General features: G+C 58.7%; 1 protein-coding gene and 1 non-coding gene across 5 annotated transcripts; both read right to left on the bottom strand.

Annotated features, from left to right (window-relative positions):
* Positions 1-1,103: 1,103 nt before the first annotated feature.
* CYB5R3 (cytochrome b5 reductase 3) lies at positions 1,104-26,116 on the bottom strand. 4 transcript variants are annotated; one of them, XM_090272308.1, is made up of 9 exons: positions 26,037-26,116; positions 17,353-17,484; positions 14,872-14,944; positions 14,407-14,513; positions 12,183-12,312; positions 11,627-11,710; positions 10,673-10,758; positions 6,530-6,629; positions 1,104-2,249 (listed from the first exon to the last, which is right to left on the bottom strand). In XM_090272308.1, exons 1-9 carry the CDS (start codon positions 26,055-26,057, stop codon positions 2,077-2,079), a joined length of 906 nt encoding a protein of 301 aa, XP_090128434.1. In that variant the 5' UTR covers positions 26,058-26,116; the 3' UTR covers positions 1,104-2,076. The 4 variants fall into 4 exon arrangements, with proteins under 4 accessions (XP_090128434.1, XP_090128435.1, XP_090128437.1 ...); XM_090272309.1 differs by lacking the exon at positions 26,037-26,116 and adding an exon at positions 24,031-24,113; XM_090272311.1 differs by lacking the exon at positions 26,037-26,116 and adding an exon at positions 23,871-23,977.
* LOC150010920 (U6 spliceosomal RNA) lies at positions 8,633-8,735 on the bottom strand. The gene has a single exon (XR_016510946.1). It is a non-coding gene; the product is annotated as a U6 spliceosomal RNA (small nuclear RNA).
* Positions 26,117-26,485: the final 369 nt, after the last annotated feature.

Here is a 26,485-nt window from a genome sequence, read left to right as displayed (position 1 = left end):
GTGTGTTTAAATTCTGTGTTTGGATTGGGGATTTTACCTGTGAATTTAATTCAGGAGGGTAAAGGGGCTGTTAATTTTAAAAGGGGTGCCTTGGCTGGTGTGACTCAGTGGATTGAGCACCAGCCTGCAAACTGAGAGGTTGCTGGTTCAGTTCTCAGATAGGGCACATGCCTGAGTTGCAGGCCAGGTCCCCAGCTGGGGGTATGCAAAGGACAACCACAAAATGATGTTTCTCTCTTTCTCCCTCCCTCCCTTACCCCTCTCTAAAAGCAAATAAATTTTTTTTTAAAAAGGGTATCAGGTTTGAGAGGGTGGAGAATCACTGACCTAGTTCATGCACCCATTTTATAGGTGGGGAAACTGAGACCAGAAGAGAGAGGGGAGACCAGGTCCAATTCATGCCCTTCTTCCCTGCTCCTGGAGACAGCTTCTAGTGGGCTCAGGCAGGTGTACATTCAGAACCCAACCCTCAGGCCTGTTTTCTCATCTGCCAGATGAAGACAGGAATGAGACCCAGCACACAGTGGATGTGAAGAAGAGCCACTGGGGTCAGGGATTCCCAGGCTCAGTGCTTTTCCCAACCACTGGTCACAGAATAGATTAGAGGAGGAAAAAGGGGCTCCCCTGGCCCCCAAAGCACAGCCTCAGACATTTCTTTCTGTGAACTTCCCCAGCCCCTCCACTCCAGCCACACTGGCCCTTCACTGTGTTCCCTCAGACTCCCAGGGAACACGGCCACTGGCCCAGCCTCCCGCCCCCAGGAGTCTGCCCTAAAAGAAAGTCTGGAAAGATGTTATTTACAAAACCCACACACTGAAAACAGCCTCGCTAAGCAACCACAGGGGACTCGCTACACCTGGTTTACGTTAAGAACTCATCTGACATCAGGAGTAACAGCAGTGGCCACAGGGCAGATCATGTGGCTTCATTAAAGTCATCAGTGTTTGTTTGCCTCTGGAGGTCTGGCATTTTTTCCTTGTGTATACTTGTCCTGTACTCTCTAAATGTCAGGCCCTACGCTCCCCCTTCCCGTTCCCTCCCCACGCCCTGCCCCCTCGAAGGAACACAGGCAACGGGCTCAAGAAGCCACACAAGGGTTAATATTAGCAAAGTTTTATTTCAACATTATTTCTGCTCATAAATGACTCTGAAAAAGCTGATAGGCAAAGACTAACCCACTGTGGTCTAAAGGCAACGTCGGGGCCACTGAGAGTGGCTCAGACAAGAAGAACTGCTCAGTCTCCCCCACGCGGGGGTGCAGGCAGCGGGAGGGGTGGGTTTGGGACAGAAGAATAAATAAACATTAACTCCATCTCAGCTCTGCCATCAGGGTTGGTGGCCCAGGACCCTGAAGCGATCGACCTAACCACTGAGCTGACAGCTTGGAACCCCCAAAGCTGCAGACTGTCTGGGTGTGTTGGGGAAAACGTGGAGGCTTCGGGAGGGCCCATGTGCCAGCCAGAGGGGCCCTCTGCCTGCCCCTCCTCCCTAGGCCCTGAGGTGGGAGCAGCCTCTCACCCCCAGCATCCCTGCCAAGAGGACTTTTGGGTGGTACCTGTATGTAGTGTCTGTCAGGTGCTAAGGCCTGGCCTGGCCCGGCCCTGAGGCAGGTAGTGAGGGGCAAACGGTGAGGTCCCAAGGTGGTGGCAGGGGACTCCTTGGCACCTACAACCCTGGACTGCCTGTATATTTGTTTATTTCCAGACTGTGGCCTGCTCTGGGAGGGGTGGGTGGAACATGGTGCTGGTGGCCTTGACCCAGGAGTGTGGGGGTTCTGGAGATGAGAGAGGGACAGGACCCGGGGCCAGGCACCACTGGTAAGACCCAGTGAGGCTCAGACAGGAACCTGCCCCAAAGGTGGCTGTCGTGGTCCACTGTAACAGAACCCTGTACCCAGAGGGGCCCCTTGGGGGCCAGCCCAGCAGGGTGGCCACCCAGGCACGGGCAAGCCAGGCTGAGCCCAGGGCCATAGTGTGAGACGTGGGGGAAGTGACATAAAGATGGCAGGGAGGGGCGGGTGTGCACAGGGCACGTGAGGACGCGGCAGGCGTGCGGGCGGGTGGCCAGTGCCGGCCCTCAGAAGGAGAAGCAGCGCTCCTTGGGGTGGCCCACGCGGTCCAGGTTGGGCAGGCAGGCGTACTGGATCATGGGTGGGGGCCCACACATCAGTATCAGAGGCTCCTCCTCCGGGGGCGGCAGGTGGTCCCGGATCATCTCCTCATTCACAAAGCCCTCGCTGTAGTCCCAGCCTGCGGAGCAGGAGACTGCGTGAGCCTGTGTATGGCCCTGGGACGGGCCGACCCTGCCCAGCTGCCCTCCCGGGCCGACGAAGCGCCCTGTGCGAACGCCTCCCTCTCCGCAACAATCTTCCGAGTGAAGAGGTTAATCCGAGCAAACCCTCCCCCTCATGCCCTGCCCCGCCTGGCTGGCCCACGACCCAAACGCAGCCCTTCGCAGTTTCCATTTGGCCTCTTGGGCGGCCCGCAGAACCGCCCTGTGCGTGGACGGGGACAGGGCTGATGACCTCATTTTACAGATGTGGAAACTGAGGACCAGAGGACCCAGAATTGAGTTGTCCAAGGTCACACAATGAGGCATGCACTGGGCAGGATGTGAACTCCAAGTCCCAGATGTCTGTCCCAAGCCAGTGTCCAGCCCCAGGCTGGCCAAGGTGACATTCTTTACTGGTACCTCTCCCACACCCCCACTGACTCCTGCCCTCAGCAGGGTGTCGGCCTGTGAGGAGCCCTGTCTGGTTCACGGCTATGTTCCCAGTGCCCAGACAGCCTGGCGCGTAGTACTTGCTCAATTAATAATGAAGGCAGGCATGGTCCCAAGCAAGCAGCCAATGAGTCTGAAAATAGCAAGATCCAGACACAGACCGAAGCTCCAGACACAGTGGCACAGGCTCCCTCCCGGTCCTGCCTGCCTCCCTGTCCCACACGCGCACACAGTGTGTCTCCAGGTTTCACCTGAGATCTGTGACCTTCTTTCATTCCTCCAAGTCACTAACAGCACCCACGGTGAGAACCTGGCACCCTGAGGCTGGCAAGGGCTCTAGTCTAGCACAGACCCTCAGGAACTGCTGCGCTGCCAGGACTGCTCCCAGAGGGGGCCACCCAACCCAGGGATGCAGTGGATTAATGGGAACGAAGGCCGGCGGGAGTCTGACAGGAGAATGGGGCTCTGATGACTGGGGGTCATGTGGGGGGAGGGCACAAGAGAGGAAGAGGAGACAGATGCCTTCCTCTCCTCTTGAGCTCTGGGTTCTGATCTGCTGGGCAAATGACCCCTCTGAGCCTCAGTTTGCACATCTGTCCTCACAGTGCCATCCTCCCTACTGCACAGGGTTATCAGAGCTGGTGACAGGAGGTCTCCCACCTTCTTCCAAATGTGCTGCCTAACGAGTTGCTTCGCCTTCCGGATGAGTGAGGAGAGGACCCACCTTCCTTCATGGTTTTTCACTGTTCAGTTGGGATAAACACTATTTGAGGACTGAGGGCACAGGCTGGCCTCGCAGCCACGGTCCTCTCAAGTGGCCCCCGGGCTGAGCAGCTCACCCCCAGAGAGACAGACAAATGGACCAGCAGATGCCCACCATCGGCCGCATGCCATCTCCCCACTGAGGAGCCACCACCAGCCACCTCCTGATCCCACGGTGGGTGTCCGACCCCATGCCAGCCTGTGAGCTCTGGCCGGTGGGTGGGGTGATCACCCAGGCAGATCCTCTAGCTTGGGTCCAGAGGGGCAGCAGGTGGAGGTCAGAGGGCAGGACTGAGCAGGAGTGTGGGTAGCAGCGGTGAGGGGCAGGAGAAGTGACGGTGGGACCCTGCCTCTATCAGAGGAGCTCGGTGCTTTACCAGGACAGGACGAGGCTGGGGAAGGCCTTGTCCTCCGAGTCCCTCCAGCCCTGAACACCCAATTATGTGGCTTGTCTCTGTTGTTCACTAAAGACCTTGACAGCAACAGAAACACAGCTCTGTAAGCCCAAAGTCAGGAGGAGGTGACCGAGGGACCTTGCCTGGATGGACAACGCTCACTGCACCACACTCTAGCCCCTCTATGGGGGTTCCTTGGGAGGGGACAAGACAGCCCCAGCTAGTCTTGGCAATGGAGTGCTGAGCAGTGGAGCATTCTGTATCGCATGGACACTGATCTCAGTAGCTGACCACATCTCCCTTTTCACTTGGGCTGCGGGGAAGCTCAGAATGATATGCACAGCCCACCTGCAGCAGGCGTGCATCCCAGCCCATGTGTTTGTACCAACCCCATTCCTGATTCCATTGTACGGCCCTGCCCGTTTTTCTCTCACTCCAGTTCTCTATTTGTACCACTCTGACTCACTCTGTGAGTCTTGCTAAGCTGCCCAAAATCCATCTGGAACGAGGGAGGGCATGGACACGTGACATTTTTATGGTTGGGCAACAGATCTGAGAGGACTTTGTTTTTGTAACTGCACGGAACAAAGCTGTGTTTGCTAACGTGGGAAATGTGCAGGTATATAAGCCACGACTCTGTTTTACAAGGATTTTTAAAGACAGTGTCTTTTTCTTCATATGAGTACTGGAGGCGGCTTTGTGGGGGAAGCGTAAGTCGGCTGCATTTGCCACGTGAGCGGGCCCCTCCCCTGCTCCTTCCCTTAGCTCCAGGCTGGCCAGCTACCATTTTCTTCTTCAACATCCAGAAGTTCAGCTTATGCCCAATGTTACAGCAATACCTTAACTGCCCTTGAAATGTGGCTCAGGGTAGTAAAATGATAGGAGAAAACCCACAGTACCTCCCCCTGGCCCACAACTAGTACTACTATTAAAGGTCACTCGCTAGGAGGTGGCACTTTGGCCTTGGCATTGCCATCAGCAGGGGTCAGTGCCGGCCCCTCCTCCTGCAGTGGGGGCCTTCCACAGGCAACAGACAAGGCCCCCCCCATCCTGGCTAACAGCCTACCCCACCACACTATTAGAACCTGCAACCAGGTTCCTTCTTTCCCCCCCTTTTGATTGAGGCCTGGGTAGAAGATGAATGTTCCTTTCTTTACTAAAAGAGCAGCTCCGACTCCCAGAGCCTGTGCCCCCTGCCCGACCTCCACTCCCAACTCCTGGCTCGACTCCACTGTGCCTTCCCTGGGTCTCACTCACCACCTACTACTATGCTCTGTAACCGACTAAGAAACCTGCTTCCTGATCATCCCACAGGGCCAGGCTGGCTTCGTGAGCACACACAGCAGAGGGCCCGACCAGGAGGGAGCCGATAGCTCAGACGGACCAGCCCAGGACACCCGCTCTAGCCAGAGGCCTCGGGACATGGCTTTCAGGTCCGCCCAACCATCCAGGCCCAGGTCTGGCTCTCAGCCAGGAGGCCCAGGACCCGACTGGTCACCCAGGAGGGAGCTCCCCTCTCAGGGGTGGCCCACATCACCCAGCTCATTAGATGGGTGCCAGCCCCCAGAGCCCACCTGCTCATTTCGGGGAGAAGCAGAGGGTGGTGCGTTCCCCCTACCGTGGTGGAGCCCTGGGGAACTGTGGGGCTGTGTGAGGAGCAGAGGCCAAGCAGGGGCAGAGTGGCAGACCGTGAATGAGATGACAAGCCGGTGCCGACGTGGGTACGTCAAAAATGCTGTTTCTAACATTTAGAAATGTCCCATGAAAATGCAGGCTCAGCTTCCCTTAAAAAGTGGAGAGGCAGGGCCACAGGGCTGAATTCCTGCAGTGCCCACGGCTGGCAGCTGAGGGGCTGCCCCTCTGGACAGGACAGATGCTCTGGTTAGCCACACTTACCACCATGCCCTAGTGTCTACCGACCCCGAAGCAAACATCGCCCGTATGATCTACCAAGAAGCCTGACCCGCTGCTTTTCTCCCAGCAAAGATGGTATGTGTTTGCATCCACACCCACCTGAGGCGGAAGGATGAAGCAGTTCAGCCCCCAGAGGGCAGCCTTGTACCCCTGGGAGCAGCCCCCACTCACTGCCTCCTGCGTGGTTTTGGTTCCTTCACAACCAACTATGTGACCTTGGCAAAGAGCTTAACTCCTGGACGGGTAGGGGGTTCACCCAGTCCAGCCCAGCCCACCCCGCTAGGGCTGATGACCGAAGAGAAAATGGGTGTAAAGTGCCTAACGGTACAAACTTCATGGCAGGAACGATCATCCCCCGCCCTAGCACTGGCCCTGGGGACCGGCCCTCTGTGAGCCCCAGGCCCAGGGAGTAAGGCCAGCCTCCTTTACCCAGCGGGGGGCAGTGCAGCCAAGGGAGGCCTCAGGCTCCAGAGGGGGAGCATGTGATCCAAGCCCTGTCTGGTGCTTTATAGCTGTGTCATGCGGGGCGCTTCCTGCCCCCCTCTGATCCCTCCTTCCACATCTGTGAGACGGGGTAACACAACCTCCCCCTCAAAGGGCCCCAGTGCGAGCGTGCACCTGAGGACACCATGTGAGCAGAAGGCCCCACACTGGCGGGCGCAGCACAGGTGAGCCGTGGGCCAGTCCCCGCCCCAGTCCCCAGCCCGTCAGGCCCGCCCGGGGCTCCCATCGCTCACCTTCGGGGGCCTTGTCCACCGTGTACCAGAGCTTGAAGCGCGGAGAGTGCTCGTTCCTCAGCTCCTCCAGCTCGGGCCGCAGCAGGATGTCCTTCTCAGTCTGCGCGGGGGACAAGTCCGGTGGTCAGGAGGGACGGGGGCAGGGACTGCCCCAGGGGACACTCATTGCCCACTGTGGGCCACACACTGGGCAGGGCTTCCAGGAAAGCAGTCTGGCACCAGACCCCGAAACATACTCTCCCTCCTCTCATCTCGCCTTGGGAGCGGATCAGGCTGCAGGCGAAGACGTTCGCTACAAATGCAGTTTGCAAACGGTTTGTAACATCGTGGGGAATGGGCACAACGTCACGGGGAATGGAGAACGTGTGAGACAAAGCCAAACGCGGGAGTGCTCAACTGCAGAACAGTGAAGAGAAGAGAAGGAAAATGTGCCAAAATATTCACTGTGACGGTCCCTGGGGGGGTGGTTATACTACAAACAATGAGTAGCTCACTTAAAAGAATGAAGGTGAGCCGCCCTCACCCTTCGGATAAGCCTTTAGGTTATACATCCACAGATTAGGAAATAACAGGCACCGGCAGCCACATGGCCCTACAGGGTTTAGCCCACTGTCCTCTCCTCCAGGAAGCCTTCCTGGACTCCCAGGGGGCATGACTGAGAGTATCTATCTTCTGATATCTTTGCCCACACTAAGTAATAATTGTTTCATCTATACCAATCAGACTGATGGTCTGGTCATATTTTTCCTCACTAGTTTATAAAACTCTTACTATTAAGGATATATTTTTAAACAATTTTTAAATTTATTTTCATTTTTAAAAAGATTTTATTTCTTTACTTTTTCTTTATTTTTAGAGATAGGGGAGGGAGGGAGAAACAGAGGGAGAGAAACAACGATGTATGAGAGAAATATTAACTGGTTGCCTCTCGCACGCCCCTAACAAGGGACCTGGCCCACAACCCAGGCAAGTGCCCTGACTGGGAATCGAACCAATGATCTTTCAGTTCATAGGCCAATACTCAATCCACTTAGCCACACCAGCCAGGGCTATTTATTTATTTTTAGAGGGAGGGGAAGGAAGGGAGAAAGAAAGGGAGAGAAACATCGATGTGTGGTTGCCTCTCGTACGCCCCCAGCTGGGGACCTGGCCTGCAACCCAGGTCCCTGACTGGGAATTGAACTGGTGACTCTTTGGTTTACAGGCTGGCACTCAATCCACTGAGCCACACCAGCCAGAGCAGGATATTATTTTTCATTGGTGATGCATTATGTTTTGTTCCTTGTTATTGATTTTTCTACCTTATATGTTTCCCCTCCATATAAAAATATTTATGTGCATGTTTGTTTTTTATCCTCACCTGAGGACACTTTTTCATTGCTTTTAGAAAGAAGGAAAGGAAAGAGAAACATGGGTGTGAAAGAGAGGCATCCATCGGTTGCCCCCCTCCACACCTACGTGGCCAGACCAGTGACAGCACACACCCAGACCGGGGGTCACACAAACCCAACCCACAACCTAGGTATGTGCCTTGACTGGGAATTGAACCCGCAACCTTTCGGTTTCAGGATGACGCTCTAACTGAGCCACACCAGCCAGGGCGAAAACACTGATAAGTTTTTAATTTCCCAGCAGAGAGCTCGCTCCACTGGTCTTTCCCCGTGTGGGCTCTCCATCAATACCTGGCTCAGACTGACCACCCGCAGTCACTCATCCAATCAGCAATACTTCTCATAAAAATGCTCAACCGCTACTTTTAAAGCTTCGGGTTTGTGTTTTTTCACATGTACATCTTTAACCCAAACTTCATTTTACTGGAAGGTAAAGTAGGCACCTATTTAAGTTTTTTCCAACTGCATGGCAACTAACCCAACATCCATTTCCGTTTTCTCCTTTTGTGTTTCTGACTTGTTTATTTGTCAAGGAAAACTATTCCTCAGCTCAAATAGGCATGTTTCATAGTTCAGGAACACAGGTCAATGACAAACTTCCATGAAATTCAACCCGAAGAAATTCTTTCCATTCCAAGATCACTTTGCACTCTGAAAGACACCAGCCTTCCTCATGTCCTCAAAACCTTTCATGGAATCATCATTTCTGCTGAAAAATATGGAACGCTTCACGAACGCGCGCATCGCGTCATCCTTGCACAGGGGCCATGCTAACCTCTACATCATTCCCACTTTAGCGTACCCACCCCCACTGTCCTCTCTCCTCAGGTACGCAACGTCCCCTTCATTGCATACAGAGTCTCATATACACTCAGGCTTGCTTCTAGGTCAGACTTGCTCAGCCAAACTTTCCGCAGTGATGGGAATGTTCTAGGCTTATGTCATCCATCCAGTGCGGTAACCACTGGCCACATGTGGCTATGAAACCCATGCCACGTGTCCAGTAAGACTGTGAAAGTGAGTTTTTCATTTCCATCTTAATTTAAATGTCAACAGCCACATGTTCTAGCATGTTCCAGCACCGTCTAGACTTTCATTGTTACCCAGAATGCAGAAGGTCCAGTAAGCCCAGATCTCACATGCGGCTCTATCGCTGATGCTTTTCTAGTACGTTTTAACATCCTCGTGCCGAGTTCTTTCTTGCTACTCCTTTTTCAAAACTTCCTTGGGTGCGCACATACACTTTGTCTTCTAGACCATTCTGCAGTAGTTTGTCATAGGAAAGGGAGAAAAAGGCCCCACCAGGAACGTGTTCCTTTATGAGGAAGCGACACCTTTAGGCTATCAGTCTCTCTGTGCAAGAACCAGGGAGGCCTCGCTGCTGTTACCTCTCCTTTCCTGTCCTTCTGAAAAGCCGTGTTTCCTTTAGGCCCAGGCTCGGAGCAGAGCCCCACGTTGTCTCTGACTCAGGGTGAAGGAAGGAGGCAGGGGCAACGACCCGCCTGGGACAAAGTGGCAATTCTCACTCAGTGGCACCTGCAAACCCTTGGGGTCCCCTCTCAGGGTCCGTGAGGTCCAAACAACTTCCATACGATACTAGGACTTCACTGGCGTTTTTCACTCTGGCTCCCGCGTGAAGGCCAGGGGCGCTTCCTGAGGCCACGGGACCTGAGATACTGATCTAACGGAATGCAGAAGCAGATATGGAATCCGGCAGCTTCTACTAAGCCAGGCATTACACGTAGGTCAAGCCCCTCTCTTGGCCTCCGTGGGCAGAGCTTACAAACGTGGGGGGATTCCATGCCCCGCAGAGGCGGCAGAGGGCCTCCACAAAGACCAACCCAGCACGGGCAGGTCGAGCTGCTGCCTGGGATTTCTGGCTCTTTTCATCCACCCTGAGCCTAGCAAAGGCCACCTGAGGTGGCCACGGGGCAGTTTTCTGTAGCTGGGCGCGAGTCCGAGCACCTTAGGCAGCCCCTGGCCCTCCGGGGTCAGTTTCCTCACACATGGGTGGTGTGCAGCCCGGGCCAGGTGAACCGCATCTGACGTGTAGGGGCCGGGGCGCAGCCTCGACACAGCAGGCAAGGAATGTCTCATCTTGGCCTCCCCCTAAAGGGACATCGCTTTATAAAATCCACATGAGTCATGAAACACTGAACCAAGAAAGACCTGGGATGACCTTGTTCATTCCAGCTGAGGGATCAAAGCCCAGAGAGGGAAAGTTACTTGTCTAAGGCCACATAGCAGGCCAGGGCAGGCGGGCAGCGGGAGTGGGCAGGACATGCGCTCAGGAGTCAGAGAGACCAAGTCCAAACAGTGCCCCGACATCACCAGCTCAGGGACCTCGTGTAGATGGGCTCGTGGCACCTCCCCTGTGAAAACAGCCCCTCGGTCCCCAGGCCGGCCCAGGCCGGCTTTGGCCCACTTCACTGGTGGGCTCTGAGCTGTTTGTGGAGGGAGCTCTGAGGCTTAGAGGAAGCAGCCAAAGGAGCAAACCTCAGGTGGGGGTGCTCCAGGTGCCTGACTCCTCTGCACCCCTCAAGTGTCAGGTCAGACCCTGGGCTCTGCGCCGAAAGGCCCACCCCCACCTGCTGCAGCAAAGGTTGCCTGTGCAGGTTATGCTCGGAGCCCCCCTCACATGCCAGCTGTCCCGACGTCTCCATAGAGCCACGCGGACCCTTGAACATCTCACCAGGCCCTGCATCCCCTCCCAGCAGGAGCCAGGTCTGCAGTCTTGGAAATGCCCACTGACCTGGTTGGCAAAGAGCAGGTAGCACACGGTGTGGTCGTCCGGGTCCTTCATGATGGCACGAATCACCTGCAGCATCGGAGTGATGCCTGCAAAAGGGCAGCCCCAAGGCTGAGTGAGCCCCTGCCGCACACACAGGGCGTCCCCACAGGCCGAGGGGACCCCTGCCACACACACACGGCGGCCCCACAGGCCGAGGGAGCCCCTGCCGCACACACACGGCGGCCCCACAGGCCGAGGGAGCCCCTGCCACACACACAGGGAGGCCCCACAGGCCGAGGGAGCCCCTGCCACACACACACGGCAGCCTCACAGGCCGAGGGGACCCCTGCCACACACACACGGCGGCCCCACAGGCCGAGGGGGCCCCTGCTGCACACACACGGCAGCCCCACAGGCCGAGGGGGCCCCTGCCACACACACACGGCAGCCCCACAGGCCGAGGGGGCCCCTGCCGCACACACATGGCGGCCCCACAGGCTGTGAGCCCCTGCCACACACACACGGCGGCCCCACAGGCCGAGGGAGCCCCTGCCACACACACACGGCAGCCCCACAGGCCGAGGGAGCCCCTGCCACACACACACGGCGGCCCCACAGGCCGAGGGAGCCCCTGCCACACACACACGGCGGCCCCACAGGCCGAGGGGACCCCTGCCACACACACAAGGCAGCCCCACAGGCCGAGGGAGCCCCTGCCACACACACAGGGCGGCCCCACAGGCCGAGGGGGCCCCTGCCACACACACAGGGCGGCTCCACAGGCCGAGGGAGCCCCTGCCACACACACACAGGCCCAGCGCCAGGCAGGCGCCCGGGGGAGGTGCCGGGACAGCTGGCCAGGGTCCCTGCCCTTGTGCAGCTCACAACTGCTCCTATCTGTGCCCCGTCCCACACCCTGACCCCCACCCACGACACCACCTGCCGGGGATTCCGAGGGGCCACGGGGCCACACACCTGTTCCTCCTGCGATCATGCCCACGCACTTCACCGTCTTGATGGCAGGGGGGGATTTCTTGTCTGGACGGATGGCAAACTTTCCTGAGGAGAGGAGAAGGGGTAAGGCCCTATGTTTGAGGGTTGGAGGGGCTGGAGACCCTGCCCCACTTGGGGGTCCAAGGTGCAGGCGGCCGCCATACAACCCCAGCCAGTTAGGGTGGAGAGGCTGCTGGGATACCAGGCTCAGCTCAAACGCCAGAGGGACATGGGGCTCCTCGTGCAGATGGCCCGGGGAGCGGGGCAGAGGCTGGCACACGGGGGGCTTCCAGAGCAACCCTTCCTGCTGCTGGTTTTCAGCCAACCCAAGCTCGTCTATGGGCTGACGCGGCCCCCAAGGGTAGCCAGTCTGCCATCCCTGCGCCAGCCAACTCATCCCCTATATAGCTGGGGAAGCTGGGGCCCTAGAGAGGAGGCAGCTTGCCCCGCAAGTCACACATCCAGAGAGCCGCAGGGTCAGGACCGGCCCCAGCGTTCTCGGGCCTGCCGGGTCCTCAGGGGAGTCCAACCGATTCACCTTTGCCCTGGTAGACCAGCAGTCCGTTCGGGCCACGGAACTCAATGGTGTCTCCGATCTTCATGCTTTCCAGGTACTGGGACATCTTCCCTCCAGCGGGAAACTTGGGATGGGTGTCTTTGAAGTAAACCTGCAATATGCACCCACAGTCCTCAGTCCCCTGTTCCCAGGGTTGCCAGGTGAGCCCTGGACCACCATGGGAAGTGAGTCTTAGGGGCTCTTCTGCAGCCTGTGTGTGGCCTTCTCACACAATGCCCCAGCCACCCATCAAAACTTACCCATCTGCGCCCCGTACTGCCAGGAGTCTGTCCCCCTCCCCCCAAGTGTGTCCTTGGAACGCAAAGCATCAGCCTGGTGCATACAAGGCAGCCGACCCCAGGGCTGGATTTGATGTATCAACGTCCCACCAAGAACCTGCTCTGGGACCCCTTCACGATGGGAGATTCCCACGGCTGTCAGCACAGCAAAGCTAAAGGCTCCGGCAAGTCGGCTGAGCCACGCCCTCCCGGGGGATGTTCAGTTCTTTCCATTCAGTGCCGTCCTAAAAACATCACTCTTAGGTCAACTTCCTGCCCTGTGCCCTTCGGGATTTCAGCTTCGGAAAGAAGGAAGTGCTGCAGGCCTCAGAGAAAGGGAAGAGGAGACAGAGGAGAAGCTCACCCGGCCCAGGGCTGGGAAGGCTGCATGGGGGCATCTGCACTGGGCCCTGAAGGCACGTAGGCATGGGGGGCGGAGGGGGGGACAGGTGGCCTGAAAGGTCTGTGGGGTGGGGTCGGGGGTGCAGGGAGAGGAAGGGATGGTCAGGGCACACTGTGTGCTGGGCCAGGACCCAGGGCCAACCATGGCCAGCGGGGTCTCCAGGCCAGCAGGGGCATGGTCTTTGTGAGTTTTCATCATCTACCTGGATCTCCCCAAACCTCCACATCCAGCCGAGTGATTTCAGTGAGAGCAGACACTCGATCCCTCACCGCCTTCCCTTTGCTTCTGGACGAAGCCCCAAACCTGACCAGGGCCTCCAAGGCCCTGCCCGGCCCCTCTGCCCTATCCTGCCCCGTCTGATCCACCGCCCCTTGGCTGCTTCCGTCCTTGGGCTTCCTGCTGACCTCAGGGCCTTTGCACAGGGAAGGTCCTTTTCCTCCCTCTCCACCTGGTCTCTGCCTCCTCAGCCACCAGACCTCACCTTGCTGCCACCTGCTCAGGGAGCAAGCAGCTCTTGTCACCCACCCTGCCCCAGGTCTGGGGCCCACTGCAGGTGCCCAGTACCATGTGCCTGTCCCCTGGAGTAAGCCCTGAGCGCCACGCAACCATGTGTTCAGTGTCGGCTCTCCAGCTAGAGATGGGGTCCCGCGACCAGACCTGGGCACCCTGCGAGGCGTCTAAATGACACTAAGCTAGGAAGGGACCCAGAGAGAGGCCAAGCTCCCTTCCTGCCCTCACAGACCCAGTGGGGGATCTGCCTCTGTCCCTCCACCCACGATGGCCAGTGAGGGGGCCTTGGGGGCCCACACAGTGGCATTAGGACAGTAAGCCTGGGCCCCAGGGACGCAGAGCCTTGGCTGGGGACAGTCTCTGACACCCCACACTCACCAGCCCAGGCAGGTTCGCATCTGTTGGATATGTAATCAGAGAACGTGGATCGCTACTGTGAAGTGTGTATTTCTGGCTTTCTTAAAAACGCCCCGTGCTACAGCTGGCACTTCTCTTTCCACTCAGCCAGCCCGTGTTTTCACGATCCTGGCTGGGTGTTCTGTGTCGCTCTGGTCTGCTGCCTGTGACGGCTGTGTCAAACCCCCGGCCCCTCACCTCAGCCCCCCAGCAATGCCCTGCGAGCTCCGCACACCACACCCCTAGCAAGTTTGTGGGATGTTTCCTAGGGAAACGCACCAGGCAAGGCCCTGCTAGTCACAGAGCTCATGTGACTGAACGTGGTAGAGCCGGGGCCCCAGCCACCATGCAGGCGCCAGCTGTCAGCCTTCCTGGTCCTCCTTCTGCATGTGAACCGTCCTGAGTGAAGACACTCAGCCTGAGCCCCAGTCCCTGCCCTCTGCCGAGACCCCCACATGTGGCTTTTGCTGATAAAGTACAATCGGCTACTCACTCAGGCCCAGGGCGCATGAGGCCTTCATATACCAGGCTGAGGGGAAGATGGGCCCCCTGGAGGCCTTGGCTATGATGCAGTCACCCCCACACCGGTCCCCATGTGGCTGCGGCCCCAACACCTCACCTTGATGACCAGGTCCACAAAGCCCTTGTCGTCATCACTGGAGACGGGCGTGTAGGGCCGGATGACCAGGTTTCCATCGATTCGAGCTGAGAGGTAGATGTGCTGGCCTGCAGGATGGGGAGAGGGGACCCTGGGTCAGGGACTGTCCCTGCAGGATCTGCTGGGCCTTCTCCACCAACTGCCCTGCGCTTGCCCAGCATTCAAAGCCTGCCCTGACTCGGCTCCCACTGTCTCCTCGTAGATTCCCATCATGTCCCAGCTTCCTGCCACCACACCTTTGCTTGTACTGGTGCCACTGCCAGGGACACTGGGTCATTCCCTCTTTCACTTGGACACCCTTGAAGGCCCACGGCAGCTGTCACCTCCTCCTTGAAGCCTTCCCTGTTCTCCCTAGTTGAAGTGCTAAGTTCCCACCTCTCTGATCTAGCACCCGCCTCCATTTGGGCTGGTTGGGGCCACACTCACCAATAGGGAGGCCCAGGATATGCTGGGGTGACGGCAGGGCAAAGCGGAACCGCCGGGTGTCATGGTTGATGACCTGCAAAGAGGCCCGAGCTGTTGGACGGCACCAAAGGCAGGGGGGCCACCAGACCTCAGAGCCCCCACCTTCCCCAGTGCCCCCAAGTCATTGAGAGAAGTGACACTGATGCCACTCCATGTGGACGCACAACCTGCACCAACGTGTGGGAAGACACAGGCCAGGCTTGCGCTAGGGGCGCCTCTGTTCTCATTGGCCCAGAGAAGGGCAGTGCCCCGCCCAGGGCCTGACTGTCAGAGCGGGAAGTGAACCCAGGGTCCCAAAGGGAGGCTGCCAGAGGACCCAGAAAATTCCAGGGGCAGGAGGGAGGGCCACACCTCTGCCACCAGCCTGAGCAGGGTCCTGGGGTGGCAGGAGGAACTCAAGGACCAGGCTGGCAAACTCAGGGCAGAGCTGAGACAAGGCGCCACGTGCCCAGGCCTACGCCCATGAGAGGGGTCCTAGACACTACCGCACTCAAAACGACCGGAGAACCGGCGCTGCCATGGCTGTGGCTGGCGGCATAGGGCAGGAGGGCCCATGGGCGGGAGGGTGCAGCCACTTCCCCTCCAAGGTTGGGGCAGAGGCTGGCTAAGAGGAAGAAGCCAGGATTAAAGCCCCAAAAACCCCGCTGAGTGGTCCTAAACCAAGGCCAGGCAAGCTGTGGTCAGAGCTGGGAACTGAACCGGTACCCGGACTCCTGACCTGGGCTCCAGCAGGTGGCTGGGGGGGTGGGGGAGGGTAGAGGAGGGTAGAGGAGGGGCTTGAAAGACAGGTCAGTGTCCAGCACGTGTTCACACAAGGCCAAGGTCAACCGACAGAGAGTGTTCTCACTTGGGAGGGGTCAGGGAGGGACACAGACTTCTCCAAAGGAACAGCGCACCGCTCTGAGCATCACTGAAGTATGTGAACAAAGACAGGTGGCCTGGGTCTCAGGGAAGATGGCGTCCAGCCACCACTCAGACACACGCTTGCCGGTGGCGGGCGGGCCTCTCTAACCCAGCAGCCCAGGCCCGAAGCTGCCGCCTTGGGAGCCTTTGCACTCTGGGCGATAGAGCCCAAAAGCTTCCTGGGAGCAGATTCCAGAATTATCGACCGGTCCTGGGGTTCAAGGCCAGAAACCCACAAGCCAGACAATTTTTGGAGGAAGAACAGAAATGAGGGAAAACACTGATAACTGCTGTGCTGGATAGCTTCTCACAGGGCGCAGCAGAGCCAGGAGACTAAGTCTGTGCATGGCTCCACCCGGGGCTGGCACACAGGCGGCTGCTGGCCATGCTGATCTGAGCAGCAGACACTCAGCAACTCGGGGGCCTTGCAATCACCTGGTCCCATCCAGTTCAGAGAGAAGGGCAGACAGCAGGCCCTTCCCCGTGCCCATGGCAGAGCACAGCAAAAGTAACAAAAAGTAGCCCCTAAGGAGGGGGAAAGGGGGGGGGGGGAGTAGCCCTAACCGGTGTGGCTCAGTGGGTTGGGTGTTGTCCCACAAAGCAAAAGGTTGCCGGTTCGATTCCAGGTCAGGGCACACGCCTGGGTTGCGGGTTCAGTCCCCAGTTGGGGCGTATACAAGAAGCAGCCAGTCCGTGCTCCTCTCTCACATCGATGTTTCTCTCCCTCTCTCTCCCTCCCCTCCCCTCTCTCTAAAATAAGTGGACATGTTCCTCAGGTAAGGATTTAAAAAATTATAATAATAATAAAAAAATTAAAATAAAGAAATAAAAAATTGAAAAAGTGTCAAAAAGCAGACCTACCTGCTGATCCTGCAAAGCCACCATTTAGGCTACAATTGCGGGGGAGGGGATGATTTAACTGCTATACTAGGACATTTGCCACATGTTCAATCAACGGGGACTGGAGATCACCCTGTTGTGTGATATCCCCTATGATGAAATACGAGACAGTCATCAAAAATAAGGAATCAGCTTTGAGATAGACATGATGAGGTGTCCATGTTATAGGGCTGAGTTAAAAGAAATTGGGTTATTAAAAAAGAGACTCAGTATATGCACCCCTGAGCCTCCAGGCATCATGTATATGGGGACGTGATGGCCAAAGAGGGACACGCTGACCCGTAAACAGGGTGGGACCCTCGACACGAGTGTGCAGTGGGGATGGCACTCACACTGCACAAAGGTAATTTCTATAGTGAGCACATACAAGTCATACGTTACTTCTGGAACTGAAAAGTAACAAGGAAAGTGAATTTTTTAAAAAGGAAAAGATTTCAAAATCTTACGATTTCGCCCTGGCTGCTGTGGCTCAATGGACTGAACTCCAAAGGCCAGTTCGAGTCCCAGTCAGGGCACAGGCGTGGGTTGTGGGCCAGGTCCTGAGCACACAGGAGGCCCCCGGGAAATGCTGTGAGGCTGACAAGGGAAGAGGTGCCTCTGGGGGCGCACCCCTGGGACCCCCACGGGGCTGGCACTCACCTCCTTGTCGATGAGCCGCAGCGGGTACTTGATGTCCGGGCTCTCGAGGGTGATGGCCGGCGTGGAGCGCTGGAACAGCCTCATGAGCAGGTTGTAGAGGAACCAGACTGGGGAGAGGACCACGTGGCCCAACTGAAATGACAGGGACAGACCCACCAGGTCAGCGCGGCCGTGGGGAGGGGTCTGTCACCTGCCCTTCCCTCAACCACACCAACCGGTTCCCAGCTTCACGCCTCTGTCAAGCTGCCCCTCTGTCAGGGGCGCCCTCTTCTCACCGTCCTCATCCCGGGAACCCCAGCGTGCATTTCAGTGCCGGCTGGGAGACGTGACAAAACCCAGACTCACGAAGCCCGTCACTGCCTCACTGAGCCCTCGGAAAAGCCCCGTTGGCCCGAGGACCAGGGCTTGGCACTGCGTGCCTGTGCTCCCCAGACAGGCTCCTGAGCCCCGGGGTTCTGCCTGCAGGTGGCAGGGGCGGCTGAGGCGCTGGGCTGGGCACTAGGAAGCTCTGGCTGTGTGACCCCGGGCAAGTCCCTTCGCCTCTCTGAGCTGAACTGGACCAGGCGCTCAACACCGTGCTGAGACCCGCCCAGGCGTTAACCCCTGACCACCCCTCAGGTCCCGACTGGCATCACCACCATTGCACAACGAGGAAAAAGTTCAGGGAAGTGAAGCAACTCGCCGCTTCACCCAGGTCCACCCGCCTCCGCAGGGACACACCTCAGCAGCAGGCCCACGCTCACCTCCTGCGTGGCCGAGAGAGGCTCCTCCTTTCTGCGCCCTGCCCCCCACAGCTCAGTCTCACGTGCACCCTACGGGGTGGTTTGGACTTTCCCCAAACAGAGAGAACCCAGAACCCACGGCAGGAGAGCTCACTGCTCGGGCTCACCCGGGGACGACCCCTTTGCAAAGACAGCCAGCGGGCCCCCTGCCCTTCCTAGCTGTGTCCCTGGGCAGATCCCTCAGCCTCTCTGAGCTCAGTTTCTCCATCTGGGAAACGGGGACCATAAGCCACACTCCCTGAGTGCGAAGGTGGGAATAAGCCATGGGAAGGGCCTTACCCAGGGCCAGCCCCCAGTAGGCCCTTGAACCCACAGGGCCACCCGGAAGTCGGGACCCAAGCAGCCTCCGCTAACTGGACCAGGAGTGAAGCAAGACTCGGGAGGGCAATCAGAATGGCCTTGAGACAGCTCACACCAACCCCGCAGTGCAGGACCTGGCGGGCAGGCAGGCCCCTAACTAGCAAGGGCCACAGGAAGGGGCTGGCTATCAGGCGCCTCCTGACGCAAAGTAAGAAGGGGCCGCCACTGCCCCGTGGGCTTCCTTAGGAGCCTGCCACCTGCCTCCAACCACAGGGAAATATGGAGGGCCGTTTCCCAGAGTAGCTGGCCACGACTCTCCAAAATGTCCACGCCACAAACAACAAAGAAAGTCCGAGAAGCTGGTCAGATTAAAGGAGGTTCTAAGGAGGTTGAATGGTGGCCCACAGAAGATACGTCCACCCAGTTCCTGGGAACATGACATCGGGAAAAAGGGTCTTTGCACATGCAATTAAACTCAGGCTCTTGAGATGAGATCATCTTGGATTATCCCAGTGAGCCTTAAATCCCATAACAACCATCTTTATGAGAGAGGAGACTCCGAGACAGCCACGTGAAGGCAGAGGAAGGCTGGAGTGATGCAGCCACAAGCCAAGGAAGCTAAGGCTTGCCAACAGCCACGAGGGAAGTGGGGAGGGGCCGGAAGGGCACCCCTTGACTTCCTGAGAGCGCAGCCCTGCCCACACTTTGATTTCAGACTTCTGGCCCGCAGGGACGGTGAGAAAATAAATTTCTGTTGTTTTATGCCACCTCGTTTGTGATCATTTTCACATAGCCCTAAGAAACTAATACTGAGGCCAAGGTGTCAGAACAAACGAACGTGCTGCGTGGTTTTGCGTTAGATAGTGGCCCGGGGGGCGGGGCGGAGAAGCAGTTACAAAGGGCAATACCGAGACCACGGTGAAGTGTGAATTCAGGCCCACGATCAGACACTGATGCCGTTTCAATGTGACCTCCATGATTTGCTGCTTATTGCTCTGTGGTAAGGCAAAAGGATGTCCTTGTTCTTAGGAGAAACACACTGAAGTATTTAGGGGCAAAGGGGTAGCACATCAAAGAGTTAAAAAATACGCACGCACAATAAAGCCCATACAATCGATGTTAACATTCGGTACATTTGGATGAAGAGTACGCAAGAGCCCTTTATATAGTCTTGCAACTTGACTATAAGCTTGAAGCTATTTCAAAATAAAAAGAGGGGGGGTTGGTGTAGGGGAAGCCCACTCTGGTGGTTCAAAGAGTGAGTTTGAGACCCAAAAGTTCCCACAAAACACTGGTTCTCAAACTTGTTTCACAGCTGCTCCCCCACTCTGTCTAGGAACCCTCCGTGACGTCAGTTCTCTCAGCAAGTGGCTGTGTGTTCTTCTTATCACAGCCCTGCAAGTTTCTCCTTTTGCCTTGGCTACCAGGAAGCTTACGGCTAAGTTCCCTGATTCCATGGGGCCTCTCTGCTTCCTTTGTGGGGCTCTTGGGTGGCACATTCTGCAAAACACAGACCTGGACGTGGCCCCTGCCCTCTGGAGGCCTAGGTGAGATGACCTTCACCTCCAAGGCCAAGCCCTACTGCTCCTCCACTCTCTACCAACCCAGGGAGGCCCCTCAGAGCATGGGTTTTATCTTCTATAGGAGGAAAGTGAGAGCCATTGCCGTCCCCACCTCCTAGAGGGTAGGGGAGCTGGGATATGAGACGGGGGTGCCCCAGGTCAAGGAGTGCTCTATAACCTGGGAATTGTGGGTATACACACAGGAGCTCTTTCTGCCACCCTCATGGGGCCCCTATCACCGAGGAGCTGGAATACCCAAGTGAAGGAAGGGCAGAGGTCCCACGATCCCACGCCCAGCCTGGTCCCTGCCCCCCAGATGAGCCCAATGGCTTCAAGTTGCCTGGCTGCAGCTGAGGTGACAGACCCTTTGTTGGGCTCAGACCAATGTACACCTCTCCCAGGCTGGGTGCAGCCAAGGCCCTGCCCCACGGGGCCCCTGGTCTGTGATTGCAGGGTCTAAAGGGAAGGCTGGGAGCCTGCCCAGGGACGCCTGCTGCTTTAACGAGCACCTACCACATTCTGGGAACCCTGGCTGGTTTGGCTCAGTGGATTGAGCGTTGGCCTGCGAGCTAAGTGTCGCTGGTTCGATCTTCCAGTCAGGGCACATCAGAGAAGGAAAACTCTGACTCCAAAAAACCTCCGCTGCCTTGCGGCATACCTCTTCAGAGGAAAGGCTAAGGGAGTAAACCCCGACAGAAAATCCGGAGCCGGAGTCCCTAAGGCGGTTTGACGTTGTAGTCAACACCGGCAACTCCTGCGGCGCACCTGAAACCAAGCTGTATTGACTCCGTCTTTCCCTTGGACCCTTCAGCTGCGAAGAGAGGGGGGGTCTGCTGCTTGGGCAACAGCAGACCCTCCATATCACCCTGCCCAGGCTCTGTAGCTTCAGTTTCACTGGAGAGGACACTCCAGCGTCATCGCAAGATGTCGATTCAACACGGGAGGAGACAGATACCGTGTCACTCCCGAGTCGGACTGCACAGCCATTCTCGGCGGTGCAGATAGACTCTTAAGAAGCTACACCATCGTCTCTCGAGACGGACGGCTGCCGACGACGACCACATTCTGGGTACCAGGTGGTGCTTGACCCCACAGGACTCACTTAAGGTCCTGGCTGGCAGCCCTGGACCTGGGGGTCCCCAGCTCAGGACTTCAGGGGAGAAACTGCCTCTACAGCCCCCACCTTCCTCAAGGGCATGAGGATGCTCCCATTTACGGCTGGGGAGGAAATGGGGCAGGAAAAGGCCACGCACAGAGCAAACATGGCCCATGTCCCCAACGTGACAAAGCTCCAGGTACAGAACATGAGTTCCCTGGGATAATCCTCACTTCAACCCTGGGCCATAGATGCTGTACGGAAACTGAGGCCCAGAGAGGATCAGGAACCTTCCCCAAGTCACACAAGGCCAATCCGCAGAGGACCGCACTCACGGCAAGTGACACTGCTGTCCCTGTTTCTCAGAGATTAAGTGACTTGCCCATGGTCCTGCACCAAGGCGGGGTGGAGCCAGGATCCAACCCCAGCCTGTCAAGCTCCAAGCACGGCTCTTCCCGAACCACCTCCCAGGACAGGTGCCCACTCTGTGCCCCGTCACAGAGCCCACAGCCCAGCCCCGCCCCCCACGCCCTGCCACAATCCGATATCCTGCCTCCTACGGGGGGGGGGGGGGGGTCCAGCTGCCCAAACCAACAGACCGCTCCACCTCCTCCTCCAACACCCGCCATGGCTCCCCACTGCCTGCACTCAAAGCCCCTGCTGACGGCACCACCACCAGCCACCAGCCCATCTTGCCTCCGGCCTTCCTCTTCCCTCAGCCAACCAGCAAATTCCTATCCATCATTCAGAGCCCAGCTCAAATGTCAAATCTCCCCTGACTGGCGCTCCCCAGCTAATCGGGCTGTCAGGGGACTTCCGCGGCCTCAGCCTCTCTCTGTGAACTGCCTGGGGGAGAGGACCAGTCTGCTCGAAGCCCCTCCCGGGTCAAAAGAAAACGCCACATCCATGGGGAACATTGTTTAGGGAAAAGTTAAGGGAAGTTACATTCGCAGGAAATCACCATTGTTGGGAGCCCTGGAAATGAACTAAAGTGACACAGAGAGCCAAGGGGATTGTGTCTGGTGCTCCCAGGAGATTAATCTTCCTGCAGCACAGCTGCTGAACTGCACAGCCTAGGCCAGCGACAAAAGACCCTTCAGTCCGCAAAGCACCTTCCCTTGCACCTCCTCACAGGCCCACGGTAATGGGAGACAGGCCAACTGTGTTCTTCATTTGACAGACGGGGAAACTGAGCTAGGGAGCCCCAGGGCGGATCCTGAGCTTTGGTTCCCACTATTCTGTCGCTCACCCCAAACTTCTCGCCTGTCCCAAGCCCACAGACGCTGGCCTGTGGTAAGTGCTGGGCCAGGAGGAAGACTCAATGTCAACAGCTCTGCAGGCAAGTCCTGAACGCGGGCCTCGGCCCCTGCGCAGCCCCTCTGGACCCCAGGGGCCCGCTTCGTGTGCCCCAGATGCCAGCCCTGGGCACAAACAGCCGGGACTGCTCCCCACGCGTGGTCACAGTCAACACGAAACAGCAGACCCTGCAGCAGAGCCCCAGGAGGACAAGGGGTTTGTCTAATCATGAGTGTGTCCCCAGGGCTCAGAGCAGCTACACTCAATTATTATTTGTGGATAAACTTGGGAAGGGAGAACAAGCCCATCCCCCAGTCTCTCTGACTCTTTGTCTAGAAGTTTCAGGAACAGGGGCAAGAGGCCAGATCCCTCCACAGCGAGGGTGGGGCATGCATGGCTCATCCTGTCTATGTTAAAAACCCACAGCCCTCCGGAGAACGCAGGCCATGTGGGCTGCATCAAGGCTTCCTGGCCTGTCCTCACCTGTCAGGCACACCTGCCTCCCAGAGGTGTGGTGGGACCGGAGCCACTGCTGGATAGCTGGTAAACGCCACAACAGGGGCTCCGCATAACCGGGGAGAATTTCAAGTTACCCTCAAGCCTGGGAGGTGGAGCTGCTGTTACATCCCCTATTTCAGGGGAGGAAACTGAGGCGTGGGCGACAATCCCAAGGGCCAGGATTGGGATCCAGGCGTCTGGCTTGGGTCTGTGCACTGGGCCCCGATGCCACGCGGCCTCTCTGCGCCCACGGACGCTGCCTGGCCATCGAGAGAGCAGAGGAGGACTTCGCATGCACTCACATTCCGACCTGGGGAGGCAGCTGTGGGGAGACCTTCGTCCTTCAGGCCACCAGCCCCCGGGGGCACACCTGCCAGGGCCTGCTGGGACTTGGGGGACACAGGTCAAGGGACCTCACTGCTGAGGAGCTCAAGCCAATGGGGGAGACAGACACGGGCAGAGAAGAGGGTGCAGTGGAGGGGCGGAGGCTTGGTCTCCAGAAAGCTGGAGGCTTTACCGGACATACAATGGGTATATAGATACCATTCCCATGACTCGAGGGGTAAACAGCTCTGAGCCCCCTCTCTGTCTACAGGACCCCTCCGGCCCCCGCAAGCAGTGGGCGGAGTAAGCAGGAGGCAGAAGGCTGAGGCCAAGGCCTCACCCCAGCTCCTCCTCACTGTGCTGCTCATACATGTAAACATATTTATGTGCACACATACATACACACACACACCTCCCCATCCTAGCCACCTAGGGGGGTGTCTAGGAAACAGCTGCCTCCCAGGCCTTGACCTGATGGTCCGCAGGCTGTGCTCTGCCCCACCGGGGAACCAGCCCCTCAACCTGCCCTTCCTCGCCTTGGATAACACAAGAGAGGGGAACCACATCCCCCACCTGCCTTTCCTCACCTTGGATAACACAGGAGGGGGGAAGGAAATGGGGTGCCAGAGGCCCAGGATGACACCAGATCACCCACCATACCTGAGGAGCTGGGCAGCCCCGCTCCCTGCCACAGGGTGTCCTGCCCAGCCACTCGCCCCCTGGAATTCCCCAGGTCTGGGTGGGCAGAGGGACGTGCCAGGGCTCCCCGCCTGGCAGGTCTGGCCCTCCCCAGATGTCAGTTCCCTGTGCTGAAGCTTACCTGCCTGCTGCTTGCTTGCCAGCTGTCTCACTGGGGTGTGAGTGGCCACCTCCCTCCTGGTCCCCTTCTCAGGAAGTGGGAGGGAGTAGAGGAAGTTCTGCAGGGCGGGGCAGGAGCGCCCCGCTTGCAACTGCAGGAGAAGGGGACCCAAGAGGAGGGGCAGGTGGACAGCTGAGCCGCCGTCTGCAGCGGAGCCCCAGGCGTGCTCCCCAGGGCCCACAGAAGAGGCGCGGAGCTGCCACGGGCAGCGGGAAAGCCTTCAACTCTACCTGTGGCAGCGGGCCCACAGTGGAGCCACAGTCCCCAAGTTCCCCCCAGGTGGCTGGTAGACTCCAGTGCCAGATCCTCGGCTGGGCCCCGCTGGAGTGTGGGAGGAGGCCGCCCTCAGAGCCTGCACACCCAGATAAGATGCCGGGCGCAGCTGCCCGAGCTGGCCTCCTGCAGACTGCGCGGGGCCCGTGCGCCAGGAGGCCTGGCCAGTGTCTGCTGTGGGTATTCTGGGCCAAATGGGGAGCCCAGCAGGGCCCACGAGGAAGGGGCAATTCCCACCGACGCTTGGACGGATGAGGTCTCTTGACTCCAAGACAGGGCCCTGCCTCTCACATGACAGCTGCCAGAGGGCCTTGGCTAACAATGTGTGGAACAGGGATAAGCTGGGAACAGTGACAAATTCAACCGACACTGGGTACAAGGTGAGAAAGCATCATGGGGGCAGGGGTCAGGGGAAGGCAATTTCTGGGAACACGATCAGGACGCTACGCGGAGGGCTGAGGTGGGGGTGCACAGGTGCGCCCCGGGCAAGGCTGCCACTTGATCTGAACACCCCGGAGTCCTGGGCTGCGGCACACGTTCCTGAGCAAACACCCTTTGGCCCCGGCCTGGAGGAGGCTCAGTCAGAGTCAGGGAGGAGGAGGAGGTGGAAGTGCTGGGCCGGACCCTCCCAGCGCCAGCACCCCACCCCCGGCCAGCGCCGAGATGGGGGCTGCCCTCCGGCTATAGTTGGGGTGGGCACAAGCCCTCTACCTCCCCACAGTGGCTTCTGAGAAATCCGCGACAGGAGGTGGGCCTGGTGGGTGGGAGGGAGGGCGGCCCTGGACGAACCCAAAAGTGACAGCAGGACAGCGGACTTTGGAGCCCCGCAGGCTCAGGCTCTGCCCCAGGCCACTGGCCAAGTCTGACTCCAAGTTCTCCACCTGTGAACTGTAACGGCTCGGGCCTCCCACGCGTGGGGCTACCAGCACGCTCTGCTGCGTTAACCGGGAAGGGCCCGGCGGCGGTTGTTGCTAAAAGATACCCGAAATCCCTCCGACGTAGTGGCCTCGCGTTCACACACACGCTTCACGCCCACAGTTACAAATACGCAGATGCGCATTCACACTCCAACACGATCCACACTGCAGAGCCTCACCCACACTCACGGCCCACACACCTGCTCGCTCAGCCACACTCAGTCTCACACGCTCACGCTTACGCACGCACACGCTTCGCCCCGGCTCGCCCTTCACAGACACAGCCACAGGGTCCCACATGTGCGCTCACACTCACGTGCATTCACACCCACACACGCACGTTCCCATTCCACCCACCCTTGATCAGCCACTCACTCTCCCAGGTCACATTCACAGGCACACGTCCGTCACAAGCTGTCACACAGTCGCACACTAACTTTCCAGACCACAGCCATTCTTTCTCACACTCAAGCGCACACTCCTCCGCTCCGTTCGCGGGACCCACGGGGATGGGGGCGGCAGGCAGGGCCGCCCCCGGTGCCCGCCTCTCGCCCGCCCCGGGGCAGGAGGGCTGGGTCCCCCCGACAGCGGCCAGGGCGTCCCCGGACACGCCCAGGCCAGGGTGCGGCCGGGTGGGATGCCGCACCCCCGCGCCGCGGCCCCGCCGCCCCGCCCCCCGCGGCCGGGGCGCAGTCGGCGCCGCCCGAGCCCGAGGTCCGGATGCCGGCCGATCGGCAGTGACGCCGAGCCCCGCGCCCGGCGCCTCTCGCCGCCTACCGTGCTCAGCTGGGCCCCCATGGTGGCGCCGCGCTCCGCTCGCTCCGCCGCCGCCGCCGAGACACAGGGGCCGCCGCGCCCAGGGCCCGCCCCGCGGCCGCGTCACCCTCGGCGGAGGGCGGGACCCAGCGGGGCCCAGTCCGGACGCGGGGGCGGGAGGCCGAGCGCTGGGCCGGTGCGGCCCGCCGCCGGGTGCGCGCTGGGCGCGGGGCCGCGCAGAGACGCACGGAGAGCCCGCGGCCGGGGCCGCGCGCCCGCCTGCTGTGCGGTCTCGGGTGCCGCGCTGGCCTGCTCTGGGCCCCGTTTGCCACCGTCTGGGGAGGGAGATGGCGCCCCCCGTAGATGGGAACTGAAATAAAATCCGGAAACTTCGCCGCAGCCTCCCAGGCTTGCAGGAGCAGGCCCCGCCCGGCCTGGCCTCCGATGGGCGGCCGAGTGCGTGGCGGGGC

Source organism: Furipterus horrens, unplaced genomic scaffold, assembly GCF_987537825.1.
Source record: "Furipterus horrens unplaced genomic scaffold, mFurHor1.1.pri manual_scaffold_4, whole genome shotgun sequence".
Classification (NCBI taxonomy): domain Eukaryota; kingdom Metazoa; phylum Chordata; class Mammalia; order Chiroptera; family Furipteridae; genus Furipterus; species Furipterus horrens.
This window is presented reverse-complemented; position numbering and strand designations above follow the sequence as displayed.

Bases quoted from the DNA above. Each gene is read 5' to 3' on its own strand.
- CYB5R3 (XM_090272307.1), bottom strand. From the start codon at position 17,657: ATGCACGCTGGGGTTCCCGGGATGAGGACG. The intron at 12,313-14,406 runs GTGAGGTGTTGG...TGCATATTGCAG, and splicing joins TTGTGGACCTGGTCATCAAG to GTTTACTTCAAAGACACCCA. The intron at 11,711-12,182 runs GTGAATCGGTTG...TCCTCTCCTCAG, and splicing joins GCTGGTCTACCAGGGCAAAG to GAAAGTTTGCCATCCGTCCA.